Source organism: Bolinopsis microptera, chromosome 4, assembly GCF_026151205.1.
Source record: "Bolinopsis microptera isolate Bmic1 chromosome 4, MBARI_Bmic_1.0, whole genome shotgun sequence".
In the NCBI taxonomy this organism is placed as follows: domain Eukaryota; kingdom Metazoa; phylum Ctenophora; class Tentaculata; order Lobata; family Bolinopsidae; genus Bolinopsis; species Bolinopsis microptera.
Window position 1 is genome coordinate 4,800,208 of NC_087075.1, and position 18,210 is coordinate 4,818,417.

At 38.7% G+C, this 18,210-nt stretch overlaps 1 protein-coding gene and 1 long non-coding RNA gene across 2 annotated transcripts; one reads left to right on the plus strand and one right to left on the minus strand.

The window, feature by feature from the left end:
- The first annotated feature begins 10,249 nt into the window (after positions 1-10,249).
- On the plus strand, positions 10,250-11,224 carry LOC134813962 (uncharacterized). The gene is made up of 4 exons (XR_010160073.1): positions 10,250-10,352; positions 10,511-10,649; positions 10,934-11,031; positions 11,157-11,224. It is a non-coding gene; the product is annotated as an uncharacterized LOC134813962 (long non-coding RNA).
- Positions 11,225-13,268: 2,044 nt separating this feature from the next.
- LOC134814384 (mucin-22-like) lies at positions 13,269-18,210 on the minus strand. The gene is made up of 12 exons (XM_063822483.1): positions 18,093-18,210; positions 17,439-17,574; positions 17,022-17,242; positions 16,771-16,857; positions 16,113-16,388; positions 15,679-15,969; positions 15,279-15,569; positions 14,879-15,169; positions 14,479-14,769; positions 14,078-14,368; positions 13,677-13,967; positions 13,269-13,567 (listed from the first exon to the last, which is right to left on the minus strand). The coding sequence occupies exons 1-12, from the start codon at positions 18,208-18,210 to the stop codon at positions 13,269-13,271; spliced, it is 2,883 nt and encodes a 960-aa protein (XP_063678553.1).

Sequence of the window (18,210 nt, forward strand, 5' to 3'; positions counted from 1 at the left end):
TTTGAAATATTTTGATGTTTTTAATTAAATCTTTTTTATGCGCATTCAATGCAGACTAATTAACACTCCTTCCTAAAGAAATAAATTATAATACGTAGCGATTGAAATATATCAAAAGGTACTTAAACATCGATATTGTAACGAATTACATGAAGAACAATTTGCAGGCTAAGGCTTTACAGTTAGAGATACAATTTCTAAAGCAGTTTGACGAAATAGAAATCATACAAAGATTGATATCTATCGAAGAAGAAGAAAAATATGAAAAAAGGACTGCAAAAAGAAGAAAGAAAGCAGCTAAAGTAAGTCTAGTCGTAAATTTAATTAAATCTCACAATTATAATTATTTGCATGACCAACTTCTTATATACGACAACTTGGTTCATTTTGAGGTTTCTTATACTTCATTCCCAGTGCGAAATCATCAAAGACATTAGTGGAGGAGGAACAGACAAACAATTCACAAAGAGTTTCAAGAGAAATTCGAAGAGAAAACGAATAGGAAGGAAATATAAAAAGCAAACTTCTGAGTCTTCCGTACACAAAAAAGGTAAGAAAATGTTATAAGAGTTGTGTTTATAAGTTGAGGATATAATTACTTTTACAATTTGGTGATTTTTTGATAGAGCAGCTTTCTGTCCGCAGGTCTTATTGATAATTTAGTATTATGATCCTCAATGTCTGGCATTAGAAGGCTTTCGTAACCTTCGAGACTGCTTCGACTTGTTATATTTATCATTTTCAATCTACAGCCGCACTTTTCAGCTTTAATTAGAAATATTATAGTTTAACGTGCATGATGCAATCATAAACGTCACAAAATATTCCACAATTTGTTAATTCTAATGTCCCTTCTTTCACTTTGAAATGTTATTTTCATTGCACATTTTTGAAATACATGCCACTTCTAAACACAAAAATAATCAACACATTGGCCACAAAGTACGCACTGTACGTATTTTTTAATAATTACGTACGCATATTGTTTGAGCTTAAATTATAATATCCGGTCAATTATTACATATTTCACAGTCTCAATATGAACGTAAACCCTCCATGTAACGATATTTAGCCTTTGGCTAATACTTTACGATTAAAAGGTAAACAAACTCATTAAAAATAGATTAGATCAGGAGGGTGCTATCAATCACATTGCTATTTGAATTTTATAAGTTTCTCCGCGAATAGCTAGCCTCGCTGCACAGCTGTCGTATGTTAGGCCAAAATATCTCACTACATGTAGTATGTACGCGTCGGTACTTTATTATCTTAGATCCCGAGAATATGAATATATTTGAGACTCGCACCAAATCTTTTCACCAGCCTGTTTGTTATAATCGTAATAATAATAACGATTATATTCTTTATGCAGTTCATGTGAAAATATTTCTGTACATTGTATTTCAGATTTTCCCGAAGAAGACAGTCTTGAAAGCAGCAGGAATTCTTTGTTCAAAGATAATCAGAGAGATGATCAGCCTTTCAAAAGGGAAAGTGAAAGAAATAGTTCGCCTTCAGATGATAGAATGAAAGAGGATGAAGAATACCTAATGAATGAGGAGAAATATGCTAAGGAAAGTGAAAGACAAAGTTTTCCTTCAGATGATGGAATAACAATGGATGAAGAATACCTAATGAATGAGAAGCAAGATGCTAAGGAAAGTGAAATACAAAGTTCGCCTTCAGATGATGGAATGACAATGGATGAAGAATCCCTATTGAATGAAGAGCAAGATCCTAAGGAAAGTGAAAAATATCTACTAAGAAAAATGAAGCGTGCATTACGAAACATTCGCTACCACTCTTCTCCCGGTGGCAGATCTGCGCTAAACAAAGCAAAAAGCAAGTACCACTCTTCTCCCGGCGGCAGATCTGCACTAAACAAAGCAAACAGCCAGTACCACTCTTCTCCCGGTGGCAGATCTGCGCTAAACAAAGCAAAAAGCAAGTACCACTCTTCTCCCGGCGGCAGATCTGCACTAAACAAAGCAAACAGCCAGTACCACTCTTCTCCCGGTGGCAGATCTGCGCTAAACAAAGCAAAAAGCAAGTACTTCTCTTCTCCCGGCGGCAGATCTGCACAAAGTAGGTACTTCAATTCTCCCGGTGGCAGATCTGCACTAAACAAAGCAAAAAGCCAGTACCACTCTTCTCCCGGCGGCAGATCAGCAGCTAAGAAATATAGATCAGTCCCACATGTGAACGATCGAATGAAGGAAGGACTCCGAATGTTTAGGCAAAAACCAGAAACCAGGCAAAAACGGAAGGATTATGAAGATTCGAAGAAAGAAAAACTGTCGCAGTCTAGAAGAACTCGGTATCGCCGAAGCAGATTGTTTGAAGAATTTGGGGAAGATTTTGACGATGACATAGATTATTGCTTGAAAAGGAAGCAGGCCATGAAACAGATAAGGACGCACACGACCCGCAACAATAAAAAATTGCAATTCCTGTTACACAAGGAGAAGATCAAGGGGTTCAGAAAAAGTGTCTTCCTCCCTAACCTACCATATGTTTCAAAAAGAGGAACTTTCAAATCGAAAACGTTCATGAGGTCAAAGAGCAGGCTGACATGGAAAAATGCCGTTATTCGATTGATGATGGAGCATTTGAATGAATACCAACAGCATCATTAAAAAATGGTACCCGTCTCTCAATTTTAAAGGAAAAACCAACCATTACAAAAAGAATTTTGTCGCATCACAGCTTCAGAGGAGAATTTTGAACAGCCGTGATCTGTGGATCAAAGTTTTATATGGCCGTTGTCATAAGTTGAACTTGACATCGGAGCAGCTTCTCAACAAAGAAAAGTTGGACACATCTGAAGAGAAGCGCCATGACAGCATCCTTGGCTATAAATGTCACAGAAAAGGTACGGAACCTTACTTTCCTATGTACAGCTTTCTCGGTGGGGAGCCATTCACATTTCGTTACAACAAGGCTTCAAAGAAGAGCAGAGAGGAAACGAGAAAAAGTGAACGATGTACTACCGACTGCATTCCTGCTGGGGGTTTTGCAGTAACTCGCTTCAAAGACTTCTTGGCAAGATGCAAAAATTTAGAAGTGAGAAATTCCAGAACCTTCGTTCAAGAGTCAAACAAGTGTGGCAATGTCAAAGCAAATGAAATCTACAGCTTGATAGTCGAGCAGCGTAATCACCCCGAAATCTGTTTAAGGAGGGAGGCGAAGAACAAGTGCTCAAGTGACTTAGTTCTGCTGAGACAATTGAGCGTCCACTCCAAAAATGCTCGATCTATCTATAAGACTGTCAATGAAATGAAAACAGCCGACCAATTTGTGTCAGACTTGGATACGGCAACTGCAACAGGGGATATCGAGTATTTGATTAAACTGCTGCAATACGAACCCCTGATTGCAGAAAAAACGTTCAAGGTTGAGAGACCGGAACAAATCATAAATGAGCAGTTTATGGAAGAAAACTTTCCTAAACAGTATTTAGAATTCCTGACTGCAGTCAACGCCAACCATACAGTGCCTTGCATTTCTTGTCAAAGGCTGACTGAGGACGATCCTAAGAAATGTAAAACCATAACATCTCGATGGAAGAAGGTGAACATCGTCAACTCAGAATACATGCTTCTTCTCCACTATCTGCAGTCAGATGAATGGCTTAAAATGGGAGGTGTTTATGTTGACACGTTGGTGGGCAAAAGAATTTGCAACTACTGTCACACTAAAATGGACAAAGGGGAAGTTCCAAGGATATCAGTGAGGAACGGGATGAACGAAGGGATCGTTCCCATGGAAATAGCTGATTTGTCCCAGTTTGAGTGTATGTTCATTCGACAAATTTCAATGTTCCAAACGTTTTTAAAGCTGGGACCAAGTGTTGGAAATCGGCCAAACAATGAAAAAATGGCGGCAGTCAAAGGATTTAGTGTCCACATCCCGGTCCCAATACAGGCGAACGTTGAGCAATTAGCGGGAGGAGTGCCTCATGGACTGTTGAATCCAAAGAATTTTATTGTCCTTCATGGTCTGCCAAACAAAAACAGGAAGGTTTGGCAATCTTTGATTAATGTGGAGAAAGTCATTAAGGCAATAAAATGGCTCGTGAAGAACAACCCTCTTTATGAAAAAATAAACGTTCCAACAAAGAGTGAGATTCTTGACATGATGTGTGAGGTTGATAGTGATATTGAAGATGGAGAGGGAGCGATTCCAAGAGACTTCTTTGATAGCTTTGATTGCTCTGACAATAAGAAAGCTCAAGATCCCTCCGATTCATCCTCTGCTACTTCTAGCGCTGGTTCGAGTATCAAACCGTCTACTAAGAGAACTTGCCATAAGAACAGTTACACGTCTGAAGACATGGACATGTCATTGCCTGAAATGCTACCTGCGGAAAAGAAAGAAGATGTTGCCGATATAAATGACGAATATCTTGACAATTTATGTGAAATGGAAAGCGGCAGCAACGATGATAATTCAAGCAATAGCTCCATATTTTCACTTCGTAGTACATTCACAAAATCAGCTAAATTACCCAATGACTCAACAAACATGGAAAGTGAAATCAGTGTTGATGAGGAACCACGCCAATCATGTGACAGTGAAATTAGTTTCAATGAGAATGAGACCATAGATAAGGGCGGTAATTGTCATATAAAACCGTTCAAGAGCGTGACCAGTGTCGACTTTAAAGACATGGAATTGAGTCTTGACGAAGAAGATCCCTCCTATAAGAATTTATGGAAGTTTTCTGCAACAGTCAGCAAAGAAGAAATGGCCCGGATAAAAAATATCTCTAATAGTAACAGCAGGAGGAAGTTGATTGCGCTAAAATGTGTGGTGCATATGGCTAGGATGCTAAACAGCAATGGTTCCCTTTGCGTTCGTTGCCATCAAGATGTCAAAAATTACAGAGATAGAGTCATTAATCTGTTGCGATTGGGAAAGAACACACTAGGCTACCAGCTGCTTCACATCCAAGCTATCCTAACGTCGTTTGCAAAGATGAGATCAGCATTGCTTGCAGAAGATGACTCGATCAAAACCAACAAGTGCTCCTTCTGTGTCCTAAATAAAGTCTCTAAAAATCCCCTCAAGAAGAAAGCTAGGCGTAACACAAAAGGCAGCATAAAAGCAGTTTCGAATAGCCATCAATTGAGAGCAAGCTGGGGAGCCAAATTCTTTTATAGCACAAAAGTAAAAACTTTGTCCCTGTTAGATTCTATGAAAGAGGAAAGGCAGTTATGTGACGGATGCTACGAGGACGTTGAGAAAAAGTCAAGCAAAGGCATTTCACACTTTACGAAACCCTCACGATCTCTAACACTCAAAATACAAAAAAGGTCTACAGCTTTGTATGACTCGTACTGTGAAGTACAGGGGCTATATGCAAATGCTAATGATAATGAGTCACGTAGAGATGGTATGTGCATAAAGTGTGATCACCATATTTCCCTCTGCCAGGATATCCTCGATAAGAGGTTCGAGGATTTGGAATTACCTGCAGAGGAAATGAAATGTTCTGAGGTTATCGGCTTGAAAGATAAGGAAGAAACTAGGCTTCTCACGGAGAACTTCCCTGAAAATATTTCTGCTAAAGAAAGGTCCACTTTAAGATCCAAAAACATGTTCTATAGCGACCATATTCTTCGCCATATTGGCACCGCTTTAGTCAAGTCCATCCATTGTCAACATTGCAAGAAACATCTCAAAGCAACTATAGCAGCCTTTAAAAGACTCGCGAAGTACAAGAAGCCGTCACCTGAGAATCAACCCGTAAATCTTGAAGACTGTGATCCCAGTGTACTCCAAAGTTTAGACGTTTTCTACTCTGAGCGATTGGCAAACTCACTTTTACATGGGTGCTGCTTCAAGTGCGAGAAATCACTCGACTTAATTGGAGGCGGATCAGAAAGTAGTGATGATTCCTCTGATATGACATCAGCTTCAGGTTCATCTGCCAAGATTTCTTCAGCAGCAGAGGAGTATTCAAGTCCAAATATTTTCTTCGAGGACGTGAAATCAGATAATGGAGATAAAAAGGGGCCTAAGAAAATGATGGAAGAGATGACTGAGGAAGACTACAAGAACTTAATCGAAGAATTCACTGTCACTGGTATGGATATCCTCGACGATAATCCTGAGTTAATGGATGATCTATACAGGTTGTTGAGATTAGATGATGATCCTGTAGATCTGACAGACACAAAGCTGGACCTGCTGGCTTTTCCTGAGATCTTCAGCTGGGGTGTTGGTGGAAGGAAGGGTTTTAGAGGCGAAGAAGCGAAGCCCTTGCAATACGAAAAGTGTAGACTGATGTCCAGCAATGGGCCAACTCGAAGAAATGTACAGCATTTGTTTCACTTAGCAGGGGAGAATGAGCGTAGAAAAATCCGTTCTAGCATCTTCGCCACGCTAAAAAATGTACAAGGCATGGGACACCTAGATGCGGCGACTTTGCTCAACAAAATCAAGATGAAAGATCCAGCATTATTGAAAAGGATAAACAAAGTATTGAGATTGGTTCCGAACACACAAGCTTATTGGGAAAGTGCCCGCGCAAAACTTAAAGCGCAAATTGAAAAGTTTGGTCCCCCAACCTTTTTCGCCACTTTTAGCCCCAATGAGTACGACTGGGAGGACCTGATTCAACATTTAAAAGATGTCAACAGTGACATCCCTAATATAGATGACCTGTCTCCTTCTGCTTTGCTGAATAAGGACCCTGTATTGACATCAACTTACATCCACAAAAAGTTCGATGCTCTTTTAAAGTTTATAATTGATGCAGAACCGTTGGGGAAAGTCAAGTCATACTTTGTAAGACATGAATATCAATCTCGAGGTACTATTCACTTCCACACATTTATTTGGATTGATAAAAGTCCCCTGATCGGCAAAAGTTCTGATGCAGAGGTTGCAAGCTTCATCCAAAAACACATCACTTGCAAACTTCCTGATCCAGTGAATGAAGCAACATTGTTTGATGTAGTGGGTAGCTACCAAAATCATTCGTGTAGACCGTATTGCTTGAGAACATTTAAAAAGACTAAAAATCCTTCAAAGGCCAACAAAACTAGTTCAAAAACGCAAGTCGCCTGTAGATTTGGGTTCCCAAGACCAAAATCACAGAAATTTATCCTTCATGATGTTCTCTCGTGTGTGATTGGAAGAAAAACAAAGCAGATGAAGCAACGATTGTATGATTTGCCAAGAAGTGAAGAAGAAAGAAGAATAAATGACTATAACCCAATATTATCCTTTCTCTGGAAAGGTAATATGGACATTCAATTCCTTGCGGAAGACAGTCACTCGATCACGCAGTATGTTACCAAATACATAACAAAGGGAGAAACGAGTGTTGTAGACATTGATGAAGCAGACTTGAAAGATCTGTCCAAAACATCGTATCAGAATCTTTCCAAGTTTGCATTCCAGCTTCTCAAATCTCGTGAAATGGGGGCACATGAAGCAGCTGATAGGATCCTTCAAAACAGTGGCGAACTATGGAGATCCTCAGAGACTTTTGTGTGGCTCCCATCCACCACTCCAGATCGTAGGACTAGGGTAATGAGGAACCTTAGTGACTTACAGAATCAGAAGCCTGACAGCACTAATCTATTCTTTGACGATTGGGTACACGTTTTTTATCCCAATAGGCCTCGAACAAAGGATTTTGAAAGCATGACGCTCTACGACTTTGTCTCTAAGTACGAAAAAGCGATAGGGAAACCTGAAAAATTTGAAAAGAAAGACGAAGACAAGTATATCAAGATCAAAAGTGAAGATGGAAAATATATACGAACTCTTCAACGGAGAAAGAAAGAACCCGTTATATACCATCACAACTATTCCTTAAATACTGACCCTGAGCTGTTTTATTACAGCATGTTATCTCTTTATAAGCCTTGGCGAGATGAAGCGGACATCGCAAGCTCTCATGACAAATACAGCGATGCGTTTTTTGATGCCGTCGAGGACTTTTCACAGCTCAAGGAAATGTCTAGCAAGAAGATCAATATTGAAAAGGCTAGAGAGAAGATGGAAAAGGAAGCAGAAGCAAAAATGGCAGCATCTGGGACAGCTACTCCTTCACAGGCTGAGGATGACATCGATCTCGGAAATCAAGGTCTTAGATCCGGCCTACGAGATTTTGAGATAGTCAACGATAGAAGCGAAATAAAGTCTCATAGGGAACTCGAATCGTTCGTCAAAACATTGAACGAAGATCAAAAAAGAGTGTACGTCAAAGTCACCAAACATATTGAGCATATGGTTCGACACAGGGACAAAGAATGCACGGGCAAAGAGTGCAGTCGACCTCTCAATTTATATGTAAGTGGGTTTGGCGGAACAGGAAAATCTTATTTGATAAAAGCTCTTCAAGGGTATCTTTGGGTGCAAAAAAACCTCTTCGATGAATCAACTGATATTGCGTTGACTGCACCAACAGGGCTTGCTGCAGCAAATGTGGGAGGACAAACGCTTCATAGTCTTTTTAGTTTGCCAGTTGAGCATGGTGAAAAACTGCCCAAGTATACCGCACTCAAGAAGAATTCGATGCAGCAAACAAGGACTGTACTCAAAGACTTAGCATTGCTTGTTATCGATGAGATTAGCATGGTGTCGGCAGAGATGTTGATGTCAATAAACTTAAAATTGCAAGAGATCTTCGGTGCTGATGAGTTGTTCGGCGGAAAAACCGTTATCGTCTTTGGAGATCTTCTACAGTTGCCTCCTGTTCATGGCAAACGGCCATTTCAGGATTTGTCTGGGGACGATGTCCATAATTTAACTGGAGGCCTTAGAATCCCGAGTCACCTTTGGGAGAACTTTGAGTTTGATGAACTCACTATAAATCAACGGCAACATGGAGATGCTAACGAAAAATGGAGTGGTATGCTTGGCAGGATTCGTATTGGCCGTCAGAGTCTAGAAGACATTAACATTCTGCAAGAGCGGCTTATCCCAGTCAGACCATGCGAACTGCCTAGCCAACACTTGGATCAAATCGTTGATTACTACCTCAGTTTACAGAAACAGTTCCCTACTACTGTCTGTCTATTACCCAAACGAAACATGATGGAATCTTTTAACGCCACAGTCATGAAAAAACTCTTTCCTGATACAATTAAAGTTGAAGCAGACGATGAAGTCGACGGCAGAACAAAAGCTGACAAAAAAAAGGCATTAGATGCAGTTCTGAAGATTGATAAATTGGGTGATTCTCGAAATACAGCCGACCTTGAAAAGTGCCTCATTTTAAGCGAGGGTGTCCGAATAATGCTCAGAAAAAACATTGATACCGCGAAAGGGCTCGTGAATGGTGCTATGGGAATAGTCAAACAAATCGTGCGGCTGTCCGACGACCCAAACTCAATCGTTGAGAAACTTTTAGTGCAATTTGACGGAGTCGATGGCGATGTTGCAATAACAAGGGATACTCGCAAAGTGAAGTTGTTCGAAGAGTCATACCTCCATCGTCGACAGTTTCCTATCAGCACCGGGTACGCCCTCACCATCCACAAAGCGCAGGGCATGTCTCTGAGTCACGTGTTTTGCGATTTAGGCACTATGATCTTTGCAACTGGTCAGATTTATGTCGCTTTAAGCAGGTGCAAGACTCTTGAGGGACTTTATTTGGTAAACATAGATGAGTCCCGGATAAAAGTTGATCATCTAGCTATCAATGAATATGTCCGACTAAAGAGTAAGCCAATTATAGCAGCAGGTATACATTTCATGACTGATGATCAGCCAGATTCGAGCAAAAAAGGCAAGAAAAGAAAGCCGAAGAAAAAGACGGAACGCATCTGGTACGAAACTGACGCAGCAAAAAAAGCAAAGGCGACCTTCGACGATATTTTGAAGAATCACACAGATGATCAGAGAAAAGGTCCTAAGAAAAAGCAGTCCACCAAATCAAAGAAAAAGAAGCCAACTGCTGAGAGGAACTCCAATTTATCTGCAGCTAACATCAGCACACACATAAATCAAATTCACGCTGGAATTCCTGACGAATTTATTCCAACTGCTGATATTGTGAGCGGCTCAGAAATGATGGAGGTATACAGGAGAGCTCTGGTACCCTGTTTTAGAGCCAACTCCCCAAACAGCTTCATTTTGAGATCTGCTTTAGAGTTGGACCCCGACCCATTCAACTGTAGACAGACCCGTGATCTCTGGTTGACCGGGTCTACCATTGCAAAGTATATTGCGGTGATCAAAGATGGTTTGGCTGAGGACGCAGGTCCAACTCTGTACAGTATGGGACCTTACTGTGGTGCTTATCGGAGTGTGCGTGGGCGTCGCCGTCAATCTGGATTGCTTGAAGATTTCATAAGGAACACATTTGCCGAAAGGCCGTTCACTCGACTTAGGTATAGTAAATTTGACGTTTTTGTCTATTAATTCTTTGACACTTTTGTCCATTTATTTCGTAATTATAGCAACGACTGTTCTTGTGTTGGTAAATTGATTGATAAAAAGTGTAAGGTATGCAAAAATCGAATGCAATTCCTAAACCTATATATTTCAGACAGTTCAAAGTTCTCCCCTTCACTCCTAGGGATCACATAATACAATACGGAGATCCGATGACGTATGATATAATTGCTATGGTCGGCAACCCTGGTAATCATTGGTATACGGTCATCATTGACAACAGAAATCGACAGGTATGCGTTATTCAAAATATTATATAAAATCAATTTAAACTGAGAAGCTTTTGCGATTGGTCTGATCAGGCACGTAGCCAGGGGGGGAGGGGGGAATTGAACCCCAGAAAAAAATAGGCCCCCTAGTACCCATGGTCGCCTGGTAACTGGGCTGTGTTTATGACTGCAGTCTGCTTTTTAAAAATATACAAAATCAATTTAAACTGAGAAGATTTTACGATTAGTATGACAGCAATCTTAAAATATCTCAGCGTTTATCGGTATTAATCGTGTTCCTTGTACAGGTTCTGCACTTTGACTCCCAAAATTGCTCAACCGTAACCATGAAAGATCGTTGCCACTCACATTTAAGGCTACTTAAAGACTTCCGACAATACCAGAGGTGAGTTTAACGTTTAACACAAATGCAATATAAATGTTATATTTGCTAGTCACAATTTATTGTTACTGTTAGAATGGGCATTGCTTTGTTCACACTGATAGTCTAAAATCGCACATTATTTTCAGAGACAAGCTACCTATTGTTGTCAATGGAGATTTGAATACTGATGACTATACATTTGTTGATGGTCAATCCAGTATTCAAAGAAATGGTTATGACTGTGGCGTCTTCTCTCTGGTGAACATCGAAAAATATATAACTGCCAGACCATTCAATCATCCTATAGTACAACCTTTGATGAAACTATTTAGACTTAGAATATTAGCAAAACTTTATCACCAAAGTGTCATATCATTATCAGGATTAGGGGGTTAAATGTTCTCAGAAGATGGAATCATTTTTTCACCTTATCTGCCTTTAATGATATCATGTAAGATGGGCTGCTTGTGATAGCGTTATGCCTCTCTCGGCTCGCAGTCTGTCAATTATTCTTATAATGGAAAGTTTCTGGCAACTAAAAATGTTTTAATTTGTGTCGGAGCAAATTGATATCAATTTACGATTTTGATGTATATCTGCCTTTAATGATATCATGTAAGATGGGCTGCTTGTGATAGCGTAATGCCTCTCTCGGCTCGCAGTCCGTCAATTATTCTTATTATGGAAAGTTTCTGCCAACTAAAAATGTTTTAATTTGTGTCTGAGCAAATTGATATCAATTTACGATTTTGATGTATTAATTCTTCGTGCAATTTGTTGTTATTTGCTGTTATTATGTAATATTATGTTGATGTTTGTTTTGATTTATTTGTTTATATTTGTGATGTTTTAAATTATTTTTTGTTGTTGAATTTTGCATAAGTAATTTAGCCAAAACCCAATAAATTGGGTAGGATGGACCGTCGCCTTAAGTCAGTTATTGAAATTATATTTATAATGCTACTTATCAGCTGCGTTACACAAAGCTGTGCAATAAAAGTATAATAAAACGAGTCAAAGATGTGATATAAAAAAGTGACCGTTCTTGTCCCGTAACAGCGCGGTCGCTTGCTTTGACCGTCATGTCACCAAATCACTCATCAACATTGTTAATTAAAATTTAGATTAAGTTTAACTATTGATATTATAGTTGAAACTTATAGAACTATTAGAACTGGGTCGTAATTTAAATTAAGTAGGCAAATTAAAGTTTACGATATTTTTATCCAGAACAATCACATAATCGGTAACAATGCCAGAAAATAATGAAGGCTGTATCATGAACATGCATATTTTATGTAAAAAACAGACGTAAATAAATTTTGAACGCGATGGCCGATGCAGACGAGAAAGACAGCTGGAAATTCATTACAAACATAACATACAACTAAATTGTATTCAATATTCATTCCTTGATAAATGCAACAGAATTGTAGTGATTTAATTGTTCTAATAAAAATAGCGCTGAAAGTAAAACTAAACCAGAATAATTTTAATTTGTATTATAAAGATAAAATGCGATTAACTTTAAGTGTATAACTATAATGATATCAATTAGTATTACCAAACTCAAGCTTTAAACATATACCTCCCGAAAATAAGTAAGAATTTTGTTTACTATTGACATCAGTATTAGTAAGTAAAGACTGCAAGACGTGAGTTTCACTTTCAATTTATGTTTTACACTGCCATTCATTTATTTCAAATCCAAGCAAAACTTGTCCATTAAATATTTTGATTCAAAAGACATAACTGTAATCGTTTTGATTTTTATTCATAATTGCACTCTGAGCCTGAGCGTATAAACTGATCAAAGCAGATAAAGCTTCCATCATGCATGTAGTTGCACGGCGTACGCAGTTTAATTATAACTCATTTGTTGTTTGTGGAAATCAATAAACGTGTAGTTTGCGGAAATTAATAAACTAAGTATAGAGACGGCCACGTAATAAAGACAAAGTGGTAGTTTGTAGTTCAAACTTGACGTTGTTGTAAATATCAAATAGGTGTTTTTGTATTTAATGCTAAAGAAGATTCGAAAGTCTAAATTTCGTGATTTGGTGACATGACGGTCAAAGCAAGCGACCGCGCTGTTACGGGACAAGAACGGTCACTTTTTTATATCACATCTTTGACTCGTTTTATTATACTTTTATTGCACAGCTTTGTGTAACGCAGCTGATAAGTAGCATTATAAATATAATTTCAATAACTGACTTAAGGCGACGGTCCATCCTACCCAATTTATTGGGTTTTGGCTAAATACCGTATACGTTAAGATTGACGGTGCTATCCGAGTGGCTGGAATCAGGTAAAGATCCGGTAGTGACTCTGCAAGTGTAGGCAGTATTTTCATTCACAAGAATTCCGTCAACAGCAAGAGTTGATGTCTGAGTCCCTCCGGATTGGCTTCCTTGAACATGGGTGAACTTTTCAGCTGGAACTGGTCCAGTACTAGTTCGCCAGGTCACTGTTGCTGTTTCTGTCAATCCAGTGATAACACAGGATATAGTTGTATCTGAGCCCTTCTTCACATCTTTGTGTACTGATTCAACGTCTGAAATACATTTTTGTAAAGCATTTGGATTTTTGGCTCTGAGATAAAAATTAGTACTGACATCAAAAAAACCGTAATGCAAGATGACTGTTAGCGTATAAGAACATACCGTATACGTTAAGATTGACGGTGCTATCCGAGTGGCTGGAATCAGGTAAAGATCCGGTAGTGACTCTGCAAGTGTAGGCAGTATTTTCATTCACAAGAATTCCGTCAACAGCAAGAGTTGATGTCTGAGTCCCTCCGGATTGGCTTCCTTGAACATGGGTGAACTTTTCAGCTGGAACTGGTCCAGTACTAGTTCGCCAGGTCACTGTTGCTGTTTCTGTCAATCCAGTGATAACACAGGATATAGTTGTATCTGAGCCCTTCTTCACATCTTTGTGTACTGATTCAACGTCTGAAATACATTTTTGTAAAGCATTTGGATTTTTGGCTCTGAGATAAAAATTAGTACTGACATAAAAAAAAACCGTGATGCAAGATTACTGTTAGCATTTAAGAACATACCGTATACGTTAAGATTGACGGTGGTATCCGAGTGGCTGGAATCAGGTAAAGATCCGGAAGTGACTCTGCAAGTGTAGGCAGTATCTTTATTCACAAGAGTTCCGTCAACAGCAAGAGTTGATGTCTGAGTCCCTCCGGATTGGCTTCCTTGAACATGGGTGAACTTTTCAGCTGGAACTGGTCCAGTACTAGTTCGCCAGGTCACTGTTGCTGTTTCTGTCAATCCAGTGATAACACAGGATATAGTTGTATCTGAGCCCTTCTTCACATCTTTGTGTACTGATTCAACATCTGAAATACATTTTTGTAAAGCATTTGGATTTTTGGCTCTGAGATAAAAATTAGTTCTGACATCAAAAAAAACCGTAATGCAAGATGACTGTTAGCATTTAAGAACATACCGTATACGTTAAGATTGACGGTGGTATCCGAGTGGCTGGAATCAGGTAAAGATCCGGAAGTGACTCTGCAAGTGTAGGCAGTATCTTTATTCACAAGAGTTCCGTCAACAGCAAGAGTTGATGTCTGAGTCCCTCCGGATTGGCTTCCTTGAACATGGGTGAACTTTTCAGCTGGAACTGGTCCAGTACTAGTTCGCCAGGTCACTGTTGCTGTTTCTGTCAATCCAGTGATAACACAGGATATAGTTGTATCTGAGCCCATCTTCACATCTTTGTGTACTGATTCAACGTCTGAAATACATTTTTGTAAAGCATTTGGATTTTTGGCTCTGAGATAAAAATGAGTACTGACATCAAAAAAACCGTAATGCAAGATGACTGTTAGCGTTTAAGAACATACCGTATACGTTAAGATTGACGGTGCTATCCGAGTGGCTGGAATCAGGTAAAGATCCGGTAGTGACTCTGCAAGTGTAGGCAGTATTTTCATTCACAAGAGTTCCGTCAACAGCAAGAGTTGATGTCTGAGTCCCTCCGGATTGGCTTCCATGAACATGGGTGAACTTTTCAGCTGGAACTGGTCCAGTACTAGTTCGCCAGGTCACTGTTGCTGTTTCTGTCAATCCAGTGATAACACAGGATATAGTTGTATCTGAGCCCTTCTTCACATCTTTGTGTACTGATTCAACGTCTGAAATACATTTTTGTAAAGCATTTGGATTTTTGGCTCTGAGATAAAAATTAGTACTGACATCAAAAAAACCGTAATGCAAGATGACTGTTAGCGTTTAAGAACATACCGTAAACGTTAAGATTGACGGTGCTATCCGAGTGGCTGGAATCAGGTAAAGATCCGGTAGTGACTCTGCAAGTGTAGGCAGTATTTTCATTCACTAAAGTTCCCTCAACAGCAAGAGTTGATGTCTGAGTCCCTCCGGAGTGGCTTTCTTGAACAGGGGTGAACTTTTCATCTTGAACTAGTCCAGTACGAGTTCGCCAGGTCACTGTTGCTGTTTCTGTCAATCCAGTGATAACACAGGATATGGTTGTATCTGAGCCCTTCTTCACTTCTTTGTTTACAGATTCAACGTCTGAAATACATTTTTGTAAAGCATTTGGATTTTTGGCTCTGAGATAAAAATGAGTACTGACATCAAAAAAACCGTAATGCAAGATGACTGTTAGCGTTTAAGAACATACCGTATACGTTAAGATTGACGGTAGTATCCGAGTGGCTGGAATCAGGTAAAGAGATGGAAGTGACTCTACAAGTGTAGGCAGTATCTTCATTCACAAGAGTTCCCTCAACAGCAAGAGTTGATGTCTGAGTCCCTCCGGAGTTGCTTCCTTGAACAGAGGTGAACTTTTCAGCTGGAACTGGTCCTGTACTAGTTCGCCAGGTCACTGTTGCTGTTTCCGTTATTCCAGTGATAACACAGGATATCGTTGAGGCAGAACCCTTTTTCATTTCTTTGTTCATTGAACTAACGTCTGAAATAAGTTTTGATAAAGGTACATTTACCAATTCTACAATTTATATTATATAACAAGCATGATATATAAATCAAGGTACCGAACTGATTGATTTAAATTTTAAACCTTCAAAATAGTTGTGACCAATTGTTTTTACTTACTGTAAACAAAGACGGTCACTTCCCTCAGAGCTTGCTTATCATCAGTTGGATTAACTTCACAGGTGAATGTCTCATCGTGTTGAATGGACTTTATTGCAAGAGTGGATGTTTGTGGATGTCTGTTTAGCTCTGTGTTGACAGTGATACCATTATCACTACCAACTATACCTTTATCAGTTCTCCAGGTTATCTTGATGGCTTGTAGGTTACCTGTCACTACACAAGAGATTATTGTGCTAGAGCCCCGAATTACCTCTTGGTTTTGCACCGATATATCTGAAAGAAGATTGTAACTTTCAAAGAGCACTGGAAAAGTAAAAGATTATCCTTGGAAGGTGTGATTTACCTAAATGTACTATACAAAATTTTTCTAAAATAAAACACAAAAATAGTACCGAAATAAAAAACCCTTTGACATGATGGTGTAGAAACCTGATTTTGGTGATTGTTTATTTTTTAGCCATATTTCGTATTACAGTACTGCCTTGTTTTAAGTGATTAACCGCAAAATTCATAAAAGTGTGTAAATGGTTATTTCTTTCGTGCCATCTTTATCATTGGATCAATACAGCCTGGATTAAAATTTACATCCTGAACGTTAACCATTTTTAAACCAAGGCCGTGCTGTGGTTTAATAAACTGTTAAATAGTTACTAACCAATTGTTGTATCTGACAAGCTGTATACCTCCACCTCAGCAAGATGAAGTTTTCCACCAGAAACTGCCTTTATCTTTACCTCTTTCCCTGTATTGAGGCTGCTGTTAGATATTTCTTACAATACCTTTGAAATATATATATTCGTCCTCTATAATAATCACTTGAATCGATATTTTGAACTTTTTCCTTGGAACATGCTGTTTAAAAAAAATCTTAATGATATTTTATTAACATTTAAATCCATAACCTACCAGCTTTATTGACCGGTATGGTGTACTTTTGTTTTCCAAAGACTTGTGGAATAGTCCCGATTAATTCCCCATCCAATGTCACGTTAGCATCTTTTAGTCTTGCTTGACCCTTTTCCCCATCAAACCGGTTGTAGACATCGATATAAGAAATGGAAGAACTCTCTTTTAGGGTTACTTTCCACCAGCCATTATCTGATTTCGTATGAGAAACTGACCGATCCCTGAATACGAAACGAACTTTTATTGATTGTTGGAATATTGAATTGCCATTTTTCATCATGGCAATAATATAATAAAATCAATTGATATATTTTTTCTGGTTTCCCAAAAAGTGCTCAATTGATTTGCAGAAGTGTATTTTACAACCATTGAAGCAAACAATCTAACATTAAATATACATAAATTTTAATTACATACTTTGACTCATAATTTCCATTTCGGTTCCCATCTACTGCGTTCGAGGCAAATGATTTTGCAGAGTCTCTATAATTATCTTGTTGCTCTGCAACCTGTTTCAGGGCCAGATTCGTGTACACCGGCGTGCTGTCTTCCCCTGTGTAAACATAATTTCAAATTTGTTTTCTGATGTATTTCCTTATGTTTGGGAAGATGGTAAAATAGAAAGAAACTTTGTTGGCAGCAGAATTCGTTAATTTAGCAAGCTTGAAGTGGTCTTGGTCACTTCGATAAAAGATGATATCATTTCATCTTTGATCAGCGATTAATCATTGCTTCAAAATATAATATACGTGGTCGAATGGTCAAAAACCCTTAAATTACTGTTCAATTAAACTAAAATAAAAACAAAAAGCGCTAAGATTGCAGCTATTCTCCCTTTCTCACGGACTAAAATGCTTATCCGGAGTTTTAAAGAATCCGGAGTCTTAGAGAATCTGCTGTGATTGGCTAATATTTCAGCAATTTGCCCTGAGAGACTAGTTGAGAGTAATGGAGATTATTTTAGCTACTCAGCGATGTTAACTAAAAAACAAATATTCTTTGTACTTGTTCTATAAACTTACAAACTTATAAACAAACAAACAACATTTTATGAATAATATAAAATTTAACCTGAATGGCACTCCCAGGTAGCAGTTAAGTATTTGTTAATTCCAACACAAGGATCTCCAAATATACTGTTTAATGCTTCTACTGCACAGGAATTCTTTCCATCACATCGTTCCTTCAT